An 18,828-nucleotide genomic window follows, 5' to 3' on the forward strand; every position below is an offset into this window, starting at 1 on the left:
CAATTTTTGTAAAATAAAATGTATGAACAAGAAAATATATGAAATAACCAAACTAGTAACTAAATAAGAATATTAAAAAAATACTCATAATAATCACCACATTTTTTAACTGCAAAGCTAAATAGAACAAGGGAATAGAATATTTGTTTAAAAAATACTATATGTTGATTTTAAATGTGAAAATACCGCAGAGATATAAAAAGATATTGAAATGAAATTGTGTAACACAAAATAAATATTCATAAATTTGGATAAAACAAAAGCAGAAAATAAATTTATTTCAATTTTTCTTTTTCAAATACAATCTATGGCAAACTTCTGAAATTGGAATGTCATAAATAGGTGGAATGCTACCTTTAACCGCAGACTTAGGGCTCCTGGCATATTCATCAGTAATTGTGTGAACTGATGACAAATCAAGTGTCATCATAAGACTAACTCCAGGATAGATTAATAAAGCAAAAATAGCCAAACAACAACACACAAACACTGGAATTGCCACAGCCCAGTATTTTTGAGGCCAGTATGTCAGTCCTAAAGAATGCAACCATGGATCTGGAATATATGCCCATATTAAGTAGATGAAAAATAAAGTGTAACTAGCTATGTACATTACAAATCCATAAACACTTCTTGTTGGGGTTGGAGCTGGTGAATTTTCACTCATATTGATATACACTTATGTGACAAATCTTTCAGCTTGAATAAAATTCATAAATCCTTCAACATCTGGAAAGAGACCAATCAATTTTAAAAATTCTGATAGAATATTATCACAATGATAATATTAAAAATATCAAGGGAATAAAATTAGAAGCCAGATAATATCTGATTATTTATTAACTTAACGCAGTTTTATCTCTTAAATGTTAAGATTAGGTTATCGTTTGGACTGGAGCAGGTGAATTTTCACTTAGGTTGATTTAAATACACTGTTATACTTAAGAAATCTTAATTAAAATTTAGAAATTTTTCATCATTTAGAAAACAATAAATCACTTTTAAGATTCCAAAAGAGATTTCCATAATGATTATACCACTAATCTGAAAAGATATAAGCAACTTAACTGGGTAAATATCTCAATAATAATTATTTATCAATAATTCCATTGTGTATATTAGATTCTTAAAATAAGTTATTTTAAATATATTAGAAATTTAATTAAATTTATTAGAAATTTAACATAAAAATTATTATACCATGCTCAGAGAGAATAATTTAATCACAAATTTATCAGAAAAAAAAAAACCCTCCAATTTTAGAAGGATTTTTTAAATATAAAAGAATGCAATTATATATTTCTAATTTTTTTACTATTATGGCAATTATGCTTAGGTATAATTACCATAATTTAATTTATATTAAATATAATTAATATAATCTAGATTTTTAACTTTTTACTAGTACAACAATTTTATTTTTTATTCAAGTATGAATATTATAGTATTTTATATAGACTTTATATTAATATAGTTTATATAAAATAGTAAAAAATTACAATGCACAATGTTTTTTTTTTTTTTTTTTTTCGTTTTGAAAATATTTTTAATGGTTTCAGAAATGTATACTAATTCTGTGACATTAGGAAAAAAAAAAAAAAAAAAAATCAAGGAATAATTTTTGAGTAATTAATAAATCATTGATATTTATATTTCTTACTGTTTGGACTAATCCAAAATGCAAGTAAAGTCTTATAAAAATTATACTAAAACTAAACTGGTATAACTTGAATAAACTAAAACATTTAAGTTTCATAAATGTATGTTAATTTTTTTTAAAAATGACACATTCTCGAATTATCAGAAAAAAAGATACAGATACCCCCAAACCCAGGTAAAAATTTGGTGTATACTAATAAGACAAAATATTACTCAGTTTATTTCTCTTTTAAAATTAAAGTAAGAAAAGGTCAAGAAATGAGTTTACAAAATCTAATCTATCAAAAACCAAAACAATTCTTCAAAGCACCTTACAATAATAATTAATCTTAATGTATATAGATTTTTTCGGTATTAAACAGTTGTTTTTTTTTTAATTTGTTGTTACTTGATAGACAGTGTCATATGTGGAATTTGGGTATAATTTTGGGAAGTTGTAAAATATAGAACGATTTAAAACATTTAAACATTGAGATCATATTAATATTAACATAAAACATAATTAATTCTTGTACTTGTAACATCAATAAACTACATTTCACAAATGCAGCCAAACCCCTGCTAAAGTTTGAATATTTGTCTTTTATTTCTTTACATAACATGATATTATAGCACATCTACGATTATAAAAAAATTCATTCAATATTATTAAATAAAAAATTTCAATAATTAATTACATTAATTATTATTATTAATAGGATACATTTTGGAGTAAAATGTAGGAAACAGAAATTACTTAGATAATTAAATGCATTTTCGTATTCGAAAACGTCCAGTTAAAAGAGAAACTACTTATTTTCTTTACAAAATAGAGTATATCAAATTAAAGAAAATTTCAAGTTTTATTACATCAAGAACTCAAAATTAAATCATCGCATGCAAATTTAATTCCTTTTTAAGGAAATTTCCACAGTTATATAAAAAAAACATTTTAAAAAATCAGCTATTTCAAAATCTATTTTCATTCAACTTGGTGATCTCATTACTATAGTAGCAGACATCTCTCCTTCGATGTTTACTTTTACTTTTCGTTTTTTACCTTTACAGTTACAGTTACAATTGTTGTAAAAATGGCAAATAATATTATATTGCCTTTTAACTGCAAAGGGAGAAAAAAATATGTAAAATATTTTCCAATATAAAAAGGATTTTTTTTAGTTCATTCGACTTTCTTCTTTAATTTTATTATTAATAAAAAAGTGTTAATTAGTTCATACTAATTAATTATTTTAATATTTTTTGTAATTGCTATATTGTAGTTCATTTACTCTGAAAAAATAAATTCTTTGACAAATACTATGTACTTAAATTACAAACTATCATATTAAAATTGATATATGAAAACTAATAATTTATTGGCTTCTTTAAAAAGCGCCATCTTCTGACAAGTTCATCTACAATACAATCCACATCTTGTAAAATTGATATTACATTGTAGAATGATTGGAAGTGTGTACGCTTCATGTATGTTGTCATAAAGTTTACGTTCACTCATTTCGTTCATGGAGATGTGTTTTGAAACAGATGGAAGCAAACTCATGACATTTTAAACAAAATTTAAAGACAATTAAAATTACTTGAAACTTTTCCAGTATGGGTATTCTTTTGGCAAAATTGTGGAGTTTATTTTCCAATGAAGGTAAATTTAATAAGTTTGTAATTAAATAAGTTTGAATGTTCTGCTTCTTAATTATATGAGCATTATTTACAACGTATGTAATTAATTAAATTCTTCAAATCTTATTAATTTTTAAAATCACTTCTATCAACATTTCTTCTCTTATACCTAATTATGTTTTATTCAAAAGAGTTTATTTCAACGTTCTGTCTTAGAAATGTTTATTTTAATAAATGTATTTAAAGCAAGAGGGTGTAATAAATATATCTTTTAATTATCCATTTATTTTAACTGCATCTCTTTCGTTTAAACGAAAAAATGGAAAGTTTTTGAATTATTAAAAAAGGTTGCTAATAATGTGGATTTATATTTTTTAATAACCGTTTATTGTTAAAAACTTTTTAGGTATTTTAAGTTTTTTTAATTACTTTTTGGATATTTGATATTAACCAATGTATTTTAAAAAGTATTAGAAATTGGTTGAGTAATACTTTTATATAATATACTTTAAAAAAATACTTTTGCGTCATCTATCCATATTAATTTTTGAGATTTTTTAACTTTAGAATAAAAATTCTTATTCGTGCAGTATATGGCAAGAAAATAAACTGATATTAATATTTTTTGCATTAATATTTCTAATTATTAAATACTTCATTTTAAATCCTGTTTGTTTATGGTACTGCATTCATATTGAAATGAATGGATGTCAAAAACATTTTATTTCATTTTCATCTATTTTTCTTAATTTGTTGGCTACATTTTGAAATGATATAGTTGATGGCAACTATTGTCATGCTTATATAAAAAACAAAATTCTTAAATCATTGTTGTTGAATAGATTATGTAGATTTTTTTTTAAGTAACTTGTCAAAATTTTAATTTAATGAAGCTAAATGAGGAAAACTTATATTGGTATGGATATATTTCTATATCTCATTAAAACACCTTCAATTAATGATTTGCTTCTTAATCTTTTCATTCTATTTTCCATTGCAAGAGACAGAACTGAAAGTTTGTGACAAGATGAGTTATATTGAAAATAATTACTACTTTTAATAGTCAATAGAAGTAAATAAAACTTAAAGAACTTTTTAAATTGATGTTGCTCATTTACACCTGTTTAATCTATGTCGGCTGAAAATGGCATTTGCTACATAAAGCAGTTTTCTAAATGACAGTTCCTTGTCTAAATTTGTAAGATTAATGGTTCTGTGTTATTAATGCTATTTATTTTCTTTGAATTTTAAATATGGCTTATCAAACATACAGTGCTATTTCATTATCAGTGTTTTATGCTATAATATTCAATTTTTAGAAAATAAATAAAATTATTAAAGTGTTTTGCGAATCAAGAATAGTAGACCCAAAACATTTTTTTTTTTAAATAGTACTTTTACCTGGAATTAAAAATTTTGTTACTTGTACATTAAACTCATGCCAGTGTTTGTCAAAGATTGTAATTTATTGACCATGTTTGCCAGTAGCTTCTGGTTAATACACAAGTACTAAAATTTTCATTTTAATTTGAAACGACATTTTATTAATATTGACTTTTAATCATTTACTTCAATCTTGGTCAAAATCTATTAAGGTGGAGAAGAAATCATCAATTAATTTATTCTCTACTTTTCCTGTTACCAATGGATGTTATTTCTATAGTTGATATATTTAAAGTAATTTTGATATTACTGTTTAGTGAATAGAATGAATACTCATGAAGTCAGTAGATTGAAAATTTGTTATTCTCCAAATTTTTATTTTCATTGTAATTCACAAAACAAATATTTCTGGGATATCCTTATCAATGTACAAACTGTATAATATTCGGGAAAACTCTGTGTTACATTTATTAAATAATGTTTGATAATTAATAAGGAGATTCTAATATGTAAATTGTGTAAACTATTATAAAATTTTACAGTGTGCTTGCAAGTATCTGAAAAGTATTACTTTCTGTCAGTTGCAAGTTGACTTTTTGTTACTGAGCAGTGATTTGAAAAACATTCTTGCCATAAATAAATAATGATAAATATTCAGCTATCGTAAAAGTTGCAGTAAATTTGTTGTGCATTATTTTTTATAACATCCGATTTATTTTATCCGATTTTTTTTTTTAATAATAGTAATACCACTTCTTTTGTATATATGAAATTCTTAATTAAATTATTGATATTTATGAATACATTTTTTTTCCTTAATCATAATAAAGAATATTAGAATATTTCAATGTAATACAAAATTCTGAAATTTTAAGAATTTTTTTATTCTGTGATTTATTTTGATGCTTCATGATAATTTAAAATTCTTTTATTAGAAAACTTTTCTAATATTTTGTTACTTTTTCAAAAATCTTTTTATCAGTTAATCACAAATATAAAAGTAAAATATATTTCTTTAATAAAACTTTTACTTTTTTGCTAGATAGATTATACTGTAGGAAAATAGATTAAGAATTAATTGAATGATAAAAATGATAATCATTAAGAGGGGGGATATGTGTAGTGTAATCATCAGTATCACTCAAGATTTTTGATATTTATATTTTTCTTTTAAATTAATTTTTCAGTTTCGCCCTGTTGTTGTGTAGATAGCAAACCCTGCAAATGAAGGTATTGGATAATCATATTTAACTGTTTTTAGAGCTTTAGTAACAATATCAGTCACTGAAATCATAAATTAAAAAAAAAAATGGGGTTTCACAAGAAAAGCAACAGGAGACAAAGCTTACTTTGTTACGTAATGACTTTCGACTGAATGTAATTTTAAAAGTATTGCATGAAAGCATTGCTATCTAAGGTGTTAATCTCATTGTCAAGGCATGTTTTTCAAAATTAATTTTCTCCAAAGATTATCCAAATTGACTTCATCCATAGCTTGAAAATATTACATTTGTCAAATTGAACTCAAAATGGCTTCCTTTAACTGAAAATAAAACATTGTGTCATGCATTATTTTTAAAAACACAAGTTAACTATTTTTAATTTTCATATTTTTAGGAACTAAAATAATTTTTTATGGCTTTATTTACATTAGAACTTCAGTAATTCAAATATTTTTAATACAAATTAAGTAACAATTTGAATTAATTTTCTGATTTCTTAAATATTAAAATATCATAAAAATAAATTTTGAATTTATTTTGTCAATTCATGTTTAATATAATTTCATATCTTTAATTGTGATAGTTAATTAATTTTATACCTTACATCCTCTATGGCATTAAGTGAATAACTTTAAAGGTTTTTATTCCCTGCAACAGTTGTCTATGAGTGCTGCCAACCAGAAAAGAAGTAAATTATAACAATAAAAAATTGTGAATTTGTAGTTTATTGTGCAATTTTTGTATTTAAACTGCTATATGCTATTTGTTAAAATTACTATTTATTAATTATTCATTATTTATATTCAGTATTGAACCATTAAATACTGAATATAAATCTTTTTTGTTATTTATATTTTAAAATATATCATTTTAACATATTGTAAACATGAATGTATGTGGGGGAACTCCCATTGCAAATTCTTATAATAGATGTCATGTAAATCTAATTATTAACAGCCATAATGTCTTAATATTTAAGCTTCAACAGCCTAATATTAGATACTGATTCTGATTTAAAGAATTACTTCTATTATTGGAACATTATTGTGAATGTATGAACCTGTTGCTAAATATATATACCAATGCATATCAATATGGATCATCATTATAGCTATTGGATTGCAGAAGTTTGAAAATGTGATAACTTGGCTACTGCCTTCATCATCTTTCGACCATGATTCAATATTATTAAGCTCATTAAAAAATAGCCCTCATGTTCCTTCAAAAGGAGCTTAATTAACTAATAAGCAATAATTTGTGTTGGGCTCTGTAGTGGAAAAGAATCAGATAACAGCGATTTTATTTACATATTGACTTATCTGCCTTGTATAAAGTTAAAAGTAAAATAACTTTGTTTAGTTAAAAAAAAGTTAATAATTTGTTTTAGAACAATTTTCTGTTCTATTATTATCTTGAAATTTCTTTTGAAAGGCAGAGAAATTGATGTTTTGATCTATCTGTTTGTGAATGAAATTATAAAAATTATCAGAAATCTTTTTGTAGAATGTTAAATAATAAAACTAAGCAATAATAATTAAAAAAATAAATTATAATTTTAATATAAAAAATAAATTATGTTTTAAGATATTGAATTAAAAAAATTTAAATGGGTTTTAGAGAGTACATTCAATATAAACTTTGAAAAGTCAAATATTTGAATAAATTGTTTGTGCATTGCTTGAAAGAGGTTATATAAGAAACTTAAATATATTTTACTATAAAAATTTAGTTTTAATTTATATTTCCATTTGTGTCCTGTATAAAATACTTGTTTAATTTTTTTTTTTTTTTTTTTTTTTACATATCTTAATAAGAATTTTCTTTTATGAAATATGTTGAATAATGACTTTCTATTTATAATTCTTCTATTTTTATTTCCCTATTGACTGCTCTATTTATAATTGAAAGGAATTTTCCTGTGTTAACATTAATATGGAATATTGATGTTTTAAATCATGTTGGGTTTTATCCACAAATTTAATAAAGATCATTTTGTTCTATTTTATGATGCAATAAACTTGACTGAAACAGGCCAATAAACTAGTTTCAAATTGAAACCATATATTGATCTGTGACATTTCAATTTGAAAAATAATGGTGACATAATTTAATTCTGAAGATTTAATGCTATGCAGATTTATAGTCTGTTTTATAAGTAATTATTTTTGTGCTATGCATTTATTAAAAAGAATATTTCTGTTTGAGTAAAGTGGTAAAGTTTCCAAATAAATTACTCCTCATAAATTTGTAAAAAAAATCGGCTAAAATATTTGGTAAATATTTAATTTTATTGTTCATGGCTTTTTCTTGTATGCATTTGTTATTAATGATGCTATTTTCTTGTTACATTAGTAATTTATTTTTAAAAAATGAACAGGTTGATTTTAACTGTTTCAAAGTTGTTCATATTTCAAATTTCATTTGGAAATCTTATTGCCGACCAAAATTATCTGAATGCGAAATTGTATTTTCTAATGCCACATGCTAATTAGATTTCAGATTTTTGAGTAACTGAAATTTTATTATTCATTTTGACGTTATGCGTCATAAATTTTGAAGAAAACAAGAATCTAAGGCATATAGAATATTCTCTGGCCTTCAACTAACAAGCAATAAAATGCAAAATATTTTCGTGATCTGCAGGTAAATTGTTTATTAAAGTTAGAAAATCGAAATTTAGTTGTTTGGATATAAATTTTACGACTTTTGGTCGCTCTTCTGAATTAATTTATTGATCCAGTTTTATTTTTGCTGTTTTAATAATCTTAAAATAATGAACACTGCACAATGTTTCTCCCAACATTTAGTCCTTTGCTGATATGCATAATGAATAAATAAACTGAAATGGAATGATTTGATAGCGTCTTCCCATTCCAACAACAATCCCCCACCCCGTTCTAATATCTTTTAATGGCCTTATCTGGTATTTTGTTTGCATAACACAAACTGTAAAAGCGTTTTCGTTTTAATGTGATGCAACTTGTTCGGGAGAGGATCTCAAAACTTGTTAAAACTGGATTGACGACATTTGGTATTTTAATCGTGTATTAACATTTCAAGTATAAGCTATCTATCAGTTTTACTGATTCGCGCTTTGTCAACTGTGCGAATAAGTGTAAGGTATGAAAGAAAAAATTATATATTTATATATAAAATTGATTGCAAAATTGGAATGTATTTCATTGTTGCATACTTGTATGCTGAATTACGGGGGGGGGATTCAAAAATGGGGAGGGGTCCCTCTCTAGTCCTTCCCCCCCCTCACATTTTTTTTTTTTTCATTCTTAATTGTAAGCTTCTATTTTTTTAACTAGCCATAATAACCCATTCCAAAAGATGAAAAAAAAATTTATTTATTGAACATTGATTGATGATTATTTTATTTATTTAATTATTAAAAAAATGCAAGTGGTCTGCATCAATGGACATGGTTAAATGTAAAGCTTCCCTGTTTTTCCAACTAAGCACACATCTCCGGTGGACGAGTTGTTTTTCAGTCTAAACGAGTTTTCCTGTTCAATAAGGAAATCTATGCAAATAGTCGAGAACATTAGCTATTGACAATATGCTAATTGTTTTCCCTTGTGCTCTATTTTGCGTGACCAAATACATTATTGATGGATAAAATTCAATATATAGCTTTGAATTTGTTTCAAATGGTAGAAAGGATAATGTGCACATCTCTTTTTAAAATAACAATATTATATAAATGTAAAATTGTGCTCTGTTGGATTTCCGTGCAATAATAGCTTTCAGTGCCTGTCATCAATAGAGGTAGCTTCTTTCAGATAGCATAACCACAGTTTTAAGATCAGATTACACCGAAGGTCCGCCTTGACCTAATTATTATTAAACGTATCGAGGTTCAAGTTCTAAGGAAATTCCCGAAGTGGAATACCAAATAGAATATCACCTGATCCCGGTTCAGAATGGCGACATTCACCATTAAGAGCCCTCGTATATCTTTAAAATAAAATCTCGATTTAACAGTTTAACACTTTCAACGCTACCGACGAGATAGTATATCGTCTTTCTTTCAGATGCTTCCAATTACCGGTTTCTGTGAGCTATGTCTCTTATGCCAGTTTAGCTAGGTTGAACTTTCTATACATATCTGAAGAATACCTTTATTTTTTTTTTATTTATTTATTTATTTTTTTTTTTTTTTTTTTTTTTTTTGTATAAAAAATGTCAACAGCCAGAAGAATTGACATTTGTCCTTTCATGCAGTTTTTATCTAATTCATCCTTAGCGATGAATATGTTAATTATGTTTAGTGTGTCACTGATTTGAAACCGCATTGCATTAAGGATCTACTATGCTTGTGAAATTCGTTATTCAAGTATCTGTTGGTGTTATTGAATTTAAGAGAAAAAGAGATATCTCGAAAGTTGTCCAACATCTGTCAGATGAGGACATCAAATGATGGCTCGAAATTGCGAGATAGGTTTCTCAAGATTTACACAGTTCAATTAATTCAGTAAATCAAATTGAAACAAAATCGGCGAACAGGAGATTCGATTCTTATTATTCAAAGGACTTGGTTATTAAAAATTATATCAAAAAAAAGGAACAGATATGGATCTTCTTTTTCTGGTTGGAAAAGTAATAAAACTTTAGAAAAATTGAAGTAAGGAATTCATTCAATTGAATTCTCAAAACGACCAAAGGATCTTGCCATTTTTTAATAAAGAAGTATAATTTATAAATAGATTTCCATATAATTTGGATATTTCTCCCCATTTGATATTTTTATAGTACTTGTAACCTTTCCTTAAAAAAAAATCGAACAGGATTTTATTTTGTAAAATGGATTGTTAAGTAAAATATTTGGCAATGCATATGTGTATATCTTAGGTGGCAGAATTTAATTGATACTTACAAGCTTAAAGTAATGCATGGAGTTTTCAGGAACGTATGTGTAAAAACTAAAAAGTATCGAACTTGATAATTAACATTTTTTTTTCCCGTAAGTCATTCTATTCATGATCTAATCATGGCCCAGTTCCTTCAACTTGATTTTTTTTTTACTCTTTCATCTCTCGGCCAAGAACTCGTCAAGGTCCAAAGTAATTCTTAATATCTGATAAAATGTCATACTTATCTTCGGGACGTCCATGACAAAGTCGTTTTGATTTATTGTTTTTTGTTTTAATATTTACAAGCTTTCTTAAAGAAATTTGAATATCTAATCTGAAATAAGATAGTTTGATAATATTTTGGGCCTCATTTACCTATTTTTACCTTATTTTTAAATTTACCTTTAATTATATAACAATTATAACTTGAAAAAACGCATACGCTTAAAATGTATTTGATATCGTTACGTTTATGTATATGTACAGCTGCTTGGACTGTGAAAAGAATTACGTTAAAATATAAAAACAATTTTAAAATTAGAAAAAAAATGCATAAAAAGGTTATTAAAGTGATATCATTAAAAAGCTTTTTTTTTTTATTTAAGTAGTTTTAAAATGATTTTTGTTTAATAATATGTTCCCAAGGTATTGAGGAAAAGATTAAAATCTCGATTAATTTTTTTAAATTTTTTCTTTAAATTAGTGAGTATTTACTACTCAAAGTAACTACCAATCAAATGTAGTAGCACTTGCTTCAGCGGTCTGACCTGTGAAACGTTGTGCACCAATTTTAATCATCGATATTGCATAACGTAATTTACAGTAATACTTTGTAATTATTTATTTTAGCAGGATATTGTTTATAGGCCAAAGTATTTCAGCTGATGTAGGATTCGTGTCTCCAGTTTTCTAATGCATCACGTGAGAGTAATTGTTCCGCATAAGCAATATATTGAGAATAATAAAATATAAGTCGTTGAAAGTTTTTATGTTCGCAAACTTCTCATGGATCAAAATCTTTAAAATGAATCTTTGTTTTTATTAATTTTCAAAAGTAACAGCATAGAAAATAATAACGGAATAATTGTGATCATGAACTGGCAAAGATTAAAGGAAATTATTTAATAAAAGATTCGAAATTTCGGTGAAGATATTTAGTGTATAAATCTTCTGATATATTATTCTGATTCGTTAATTTCTTTTAATTAAATTAATTTGTTTTTTTAGGAATGTGTTCCTTTCGATTGAAGGGCGTAAAAAAACAACTATGTTACTGAAAGAACTTCGCAACTGTCACCATTTTCGGCAACGCATTAATTTTATCATCAACCATTCTGTCTGTGTGTATATGAAAGCAATTCATCACGAACACAGTAAGATAAGTTGCATCTGGCATACAATCTTAACACCAAAATTATACATCTCTTAAAGTTGTGGACTTAGTCATTTGAAAAAGGTCCAAGAGACAAATAATTTTTTTTGTTTTACAAACAGTTTATTCAAATCAAGATGTAATGTTTCTTTTTCTAAAATATAGCTAAAACTTGCTTTTCAAATTCTGAACAACTGAATATAATCGCTCAATTAAGAAGCTTTCGCATTTTAATGAAATTTGCAATAACAATTTCTTCTACTGGGTTCATTTTGTATTGTTTTAATCTTGAATCCCATAAGATATTCATAAACTCTTTATTAAAAAAAAATGGTGACACTTATACTCGACATATCCGACAAGCACGCTATCATCGCAGACAGAACTTAGTTGTTCCGAATTTTGTTGAGTTACGATCTGTCTCGCTGAAGTTCGTTCCTGTCCTAGTTCCGAATTCACCTGAATCCAGGCGGGTTTGTTTCCTTGTATCTGGATGACCGAGAGCCTTGAATTACATATTGAGTTTTCATTCTGTATTGAATTCATCCTATTGTTCAGTATGAAAGATAGTGATCTAAAGCGTCAGTACATGATAGTTCTACTGTGCGGGAGTTGATTTTTATTCATTGTTATAGTAATGATTCATTTTCTATATGTGGGCGTGTAATTTGAAAACTAAACGTATCTGTAGTCGTTTGTAATTCTTAAGGACGAAATAAGGTTCGTGCATAGTTGTAAATCGTTATGTTATGAAGATTCCAATATTTTCTAGATTGAATAATTCCCGTTGTTCCTTTTTTTTTTTTTTTTTTTTTTTTTTTAATTTAAACTCAGTCAGATTAAAACCTGTTGAGGCATATAACCAATGCAAATTATAGGGGACTCTCTCAATTTCTAAAATCAGATTGATATTGATTTTTATTATATATCTAAACAGTTTTAAGTTAGAAAATACTATGATAAGCTCAAAGTGATAAACTATTTAATTGCAGATCGCCATGATCTAGTTTCAGACCATCGCATCTAAAAAAATTAATTTTCAATAAATCTGCGTAAAAATTACTGCAACTTTTTAACACAATCTAATTTCCTAATGCAAGATTTGTCTTAGTTCTTGATTTGTGAAACAAACAGCAAGAGAAAGAGAAAAGAGGTGGAAAACAGTTATATGGTAGCAAAATCTGGAATAAATATCCAAAATTTATATTCTGAAGTTTAAACGATAATTTACTATAATTTGAATAAGTTCTAGTACTTGGTTCTTGTTTATCAAATGATACCAGTAATTAAATTACCTTTAAAATAATGAAGGAGTCGAGAATCCAGTCTTTTGGGCTGTTGAAAGTTGAGGGACTCTTAGGCAGTTACTTGTTTGATAATACGGCTGCAATTAAGCTGATCCTGCTACTAAGGCCTAGCTGTAAAATCTTGTCTTCGATGCTGGAGAATCCCTGATTCGATACTCAACTCCATCAGAGATTTGCCTTGTATTTAGACCTAGCGTACATTAAATCTGACTTATAGGATTAAGCATTCTTCTTACTGATGTGGCGCAAATTTTGAATTGTGTGTGACGGGGGGGGGGGGGGATTTCATGTGTCATCTGACCTTGATTCAAAATTACGAAATCCTTTCTGAAACAGCTCTCGTGTTTCTTTAAAACATGACATAATTGTAATTAAATCAAATAAAATTTAGAAAATATTTTATATCTTTATTTTTTTTAATCTATATTTGAACGCAATACTATGAAATCAAATTGAATAGTTTCAATTGCATAGTGAAATGCCGTTTCTACATTGTACAAATTGGGAGGGTTAATCCAAGGCTCTGTTTTCAGTGATAGAAATTTTGATTCTTCTTCCAAATGCGATTTCGTCCCTCTAATTTCTCCGAAAAATGTACTTCATCATTTTAAAATGCTTAGTTTTGTAGAACAAGTACTCATTTCATTTTAAATTGATATGTCAAAATCTACATATGTAATCATACCTTGTTTAAAGAGTTTAGTTTTTAACTTAATTTATAATTATTATGAATTTGATAGCTTTATTTCTCTGAAATTTACTTCTAAATGGCACCTTCCACATTGAAATAAAGTTGTGATTCAACAATTAATTGATGATAAATTTTGAAAGTATTAAAATGTTTTGTCGTCATTGAACGCTCAACTGTGCAAAATTTCGGAATTAAAAATCAAGAAGTGAGGAAAAAAAAATCGATTATAAAATTCTGTTTTTACAAACATGACGTATTAAAATAAAAACTTCTAATGAATGCTAGACACGAATTGCTTAGAAATAAGAATCATTTTTGTGTTTAGCTGGAAAATAATTTCTCTCTTGGTCGTGCTTTTATTAACCGTATTGTTACGTAATAACAATTTCTGGATATTTCAATAACAATTTCGATCGAAATTAAATATTCCGACTTGAAGTTGCGAAACTACAGTAGCAATGATGTTGCATTTTTATTAAACAGTTTCATTATTAATTTATTACGTTCTATTTCCTTATTTCATAGATCAAACAATTCTTTTTAGCATCATTTCATCATCTAGAAAAACGTCTGAGAAATAATCAATGTTTCACATATTTTGTTAATTAGAGACTGAATTTCATATCAGTTCAAGTGTATTATTTATTTATTATATAGATATTAAATAGTGATTTACATTTCTTGAATTCTTTCAAGACCAACAAGTCCAATTCGCCCATTGTACGCATTTCATAACAGTGCAGTGGTAAAACAAATATATTCCTTTTAAATTGATCTTGAAATACCTTCTAGGTCAACTCGGCTATTCTTAGCTTTTTAATGTCGCTCTACTCGAAATTTCTGTGCGATTTTGTTATTATGTGATAATCGTTGTGATAACAAAGAAAAGTAATTTACTTAACCTTCGCTTGTTAATCTAATATATAAAATTCTCGTGTCACAGTTTTCGTTGCCATACTCCTCCGAAACGGCTTGACCGATTTTGATGAAATTTTTTGTGCATATCCGGTATCTATGAGAATCGGCCAACATCTATTTTTCATCCCCCTAAATGTTAGGGGTAGTCAATTATTAATTAAAAACTAACTTTCCCGCCAAAAAAATCTTCCATTTTTCCCAACGCCAACTTTTCCGCCAAAAAAATCTTCCATTTTCCCCATCGCCAAATAAGTAAGGCATCAGTTGTTTTTTTCTCCCAACAGTAATTAGGCTAGGGTTAACATTTTTCGACGGATTATTTCAAACGATTCTGTTTATTTTCTTAATGTTTTATGCATTTAAAATTAAACATTGTTAATTAATCCATGTTTCACATTCATTCTGAAGTACTTTTGAATTAAAATAACACAGAATAAAGGAAATTAAAAATGTCTAATCTGCATAGCGTTACCCCAACTGGCGTAGAAAAATTTACGCATTTGCGTTGACGTAACTGGCGAAGAAAATCCACGCATGCGCATTGTTCTGATTGTTGGCATGACAACCAACGGACGATTTAAATTATTTTTAGGTTAGTTGCATGCTTTTGTAAGTAAAATGTATTTATGTTAGTTATATATTTTTTGTATATGCTTATAGTTTTAAGTACATCGTTTTTTAAGTAGATTTTTTTAAACCTGTTTTCGACCGATTATTTTAAACGATTCATTTTATTTTCTTAGTGTTTGATGCATTTAAAATTAAACATTGTTAATGAATCGATCTGTTCATGATGAATCTGAGAAATTTTTGTTGACAAATTCTTGAGATATTACATAAATTAAGAAAGATATTCTTTAGTGACCATAAAGTTTAAACGCTCAGTGACTCTATTATCAGTAATCATATTATTAAAAAAAAATGCTTTGTTTCAGTAAAAAATATTATATTAATTGCAGATTAATCATTTACACTGTAATTTAAAGCATAATTTCTACGAGGGGTAACAGAAAATTAGAGAGATATATATCACGCTATAACTGAAGGCCTTTATAATATTATGAGTGAATTATATGACTATCAAAATTTGAAGTTTTAAAATATTTTGCTGAAGAATCTATTAAAGTTGGAATTGCGTAAAATGTTTAATGGTACGACCGGAGTTTTATCCCCTGCTTGGCGAAATTTTTAAAAATCGCAAACAACGGCCTTGCGAAATGTTCAAAAGCAAAGAAGCAGATGTTCAATTATAGTGCATAATAAAGATTGCCAGCTTTGGTGCGTTATCGCAACTTGGCGAAGAAGGGGGTTAAACTCCGGTTAAACCTATTTAATTATTAAAATTTAAACGAACATTAAGATTGGCGAACCGGCTGGTCGCCAAAGGCGGCTAGTATATATATTAAATTTCTTATTTCAGTCGGTTAATGTTGAATCACAACTCTCAGCCCACTTATTGATTAAAATATCCATCAGAAAATTAAGAAGTTAAGAAATTTTTAAAAAGTATGTTTGGAATCATTTGAATACAAAAATGAAAGTAATTTTGATCTAATTTTGCTTTTTCTTGTGCAAAAAGAAATATTATGTTTTTGAATAATTTGGACATGACATTTTTTATTATTCTCCATGTTTTTTAAATCTGAGTTTGAGAAAAATCATTTTTGAAATCGAGTCGTCAGTCAGTCAGTGAATAGTATAATTCAAACTCGAAAGAAGCTTTACTTGTGCTATTTAATTTGCAAAATTATATATTTTTATAAGAGATTGAAGGAAATCCGCTGAAGAGAGGATATCTGTCCCTTCATCCACGTCCATGTGAGCATGACAATAGCGAAATGGTCTAGATAGATAATTTGGATAGATCTAAAATTTGGCCTATAGTGTATTAACTGAAATTATGTCTTGAAATGTATTAAATTTTGAACCAAAACTTTCTTGATTGACTGTTCGTGCACAGGTGGGCGGGATAACTCATAAACTCACTGTATTAGGTAGAAGAATTTAAGTATATAACCGTAAAATTGTATATCTGCATCTAATTTTAGACTAACCACGACAACGAGTACATTTTCTGACCATGTGTATGTAAACTTGATAACGCGAAAACGGAAACAGTAAATTTTCTATGCTACAATAAGGCTCAAAATTATAGTAGATATAATCGTACATATAGTAGATAATCGTAATTATAGTAGATATAATTCCATATAATCGTACATAATCAAAAATTTTGTTTAGTTTTTAAAATATTTTTTTTAATTTTGAAACATTTTGTTTACTTAGTTAAACTATTATAACGTCTCGCAGCTCATTTTATAATATTTTTAATATCTGTAAACTTAATATTTTTCTGAGATTAATAACTTTTTACTTACTCGTATGCGTAGAATAGAAAAAGTATAGTAATTATCAAAAAATTCGAACTCGAGATTTTGGCCAATCTCCACGTTTCAGATCTCTTCTGAGTTCAAAAAACATATTTTGAGAAAATATGCATCTGCCTGTCTGTGACAAATATAACTCAAAAACGCTTTGAACTAGGTAGTTGAAATTTGGTATACAGTCTTCATACCAAATTTGCCGAGTTCTATAAACTTTTGCATAAAATCTGTTCAGAGGAAGTCTATCCGGATATTCGAATATGAATTAGCACAATAATTACAAAACAAAGAGAGGTAGATGGATAAAATTCGGTACACACAGATTTAACGTTTGTGTAGACACCTGTCAAATTTTGAGCCAAAACCAACTAAGGATTCACTGTCTGTCGGTCTGCACAATGACTTAAATATATGAAATTTGGTACAATATTTTGTAGTTACAAATGCAAATTTTATTTCAAATTTTTGTGTTTTAATCAGTTTATAAAAACGTGTCTAAAATAAAAAATCGATTTTTGAATACTATTAATACATGACGGGGATTAGTCGCCAAATAACTCGCCAAGAATGAATGACACGATGGATTTAGTAAAAATGTTGAATTCATGCCAAAGATTAATATTTCTTGGTTATTATATACCAGTTTCATGCATGGCTTTCTCTGAAATAACACCTTTATTAGAGAGTATGCGAGAAAGTTTTCGGAGACCACTCCGGATTATTTATTTAAACAGGAAGAAGTTGTCTCCACTTCTATCCCGTTATCAAGTAATATATTCAAGGGCAAATTTAGTCTTGTTTTTGGATAGCCAATTCAGCTACATATATCAATAAAACTGTTAAGTGTTTCTTCACATTGATATTTTTCTCATGATATTTCTAAAGGAGTATTAGTAAATTGGCCTCAAGGCTGGATAATAGTACTAGTTTCATAAATAACGGAATGTAAACCACGATTTCTTCGAAAATTCTGTTATTGTTATTCGGTTGTTTCTATGATATTAGATATAAACATTGCACAGAGGAATGCTATTCGATGATATCATAAAAAATGGTACATGCGGGACTTTTTCTTTATAGTCCATTGAGTGTATTTAAAATGTGACTTGAAACTACTATACCAACGTGTTGATTAGTGGATTTTGTTAAACGAAGTATGAAATATTTTGGTTGTTTTCATGAAATATAATTGTCTTGTTAAATAGAAATAAAAATTGCATGTAAAAAATCTGTTGAATTTGAAAATCAGATTTGGCCACGTGATAGATTATCGGCTTCGTGACTGGTGGATCGCGGGTTCGAGACCAGTTCCATAGAAATACTGTTTGTCAACGGATTCTGTGAAGACCACATTTCGACGACTCCATCTCATTAAGGGGTGAGACGCGGAACGATGAGTGCATTTCCGGTATCCC

At 27.1% G+C, this 18,828-nt stretch overlaps 2 protein-coding genes across 3 annotated transcripts in view; one reads left to right on the top strand and one right to left on the bottom strand.

Annotated features, from left to right (window-relative positions):
- Positions 1-280: 280 nt before the first annotated feature.
- LOC129966282 (phosphatidylinositol N-acetylglucosaminyltransferase subunit P-like) lies at positions 281-667 on the bottom strand. The gene has a single exon (XM_056080700.1). It carries the CDS (start codon positions 665-667, stop codon positions 281-283), a length of 387 nt encoding a protein of 128 aa, XP_055936675.1.
- Positions 668-3,091: 2,424 nt separating this feature from the next.
- LOC129966045 (ADP-ribosylation factor-like protein 5B) overlaps positions 3,092-18,828 on the top strand; it is a 45,832-nt gene continuing 30,095 nt past the window's right edge. Inside the window, exon 1 of one of the 2 annotated variants that reach the window (XM_056080396.1) lies at positions 3,092-3,298. In XM_056080396.1, coding sequence (XP_055936371.1) covers positions 3,253-3,298 — 46 coding nt within the window. In that variant the 5' untranslated portion in view covers positions 3,092-3,252. Of the gene's footprint in view, positions 3,299-11,972; positions 12,115-18,828 lie in introns of those variants that run through there. The other variant, XM_056080395.1, reaches the window with a different exon arrangement.

Source organism: Argiope bruennichi, chromosome 4 (assembly GCF_947563725.1).
Source record: "Argiope bruennichi chromosome 4, qqArgBrue1.1, whole genome shotgun sequence".
Classification (NCBI taxonomy): domain Eukaryota; kingdom Metazoa; phylum Arthropoda; class Arachnida; order Araneae; family Araneidae; genus Argiope; species Argiope bruennichi.

Excerpts from the sequence above, each read along its gene's own strand:
- LOC129966282 (XM_056080700.1), bottom strand. The coding sequence starts at position 667 with ATGAGTGAAAATTCACCAGCTCCAACCCCAACAAGAAGTGTTTATGGA.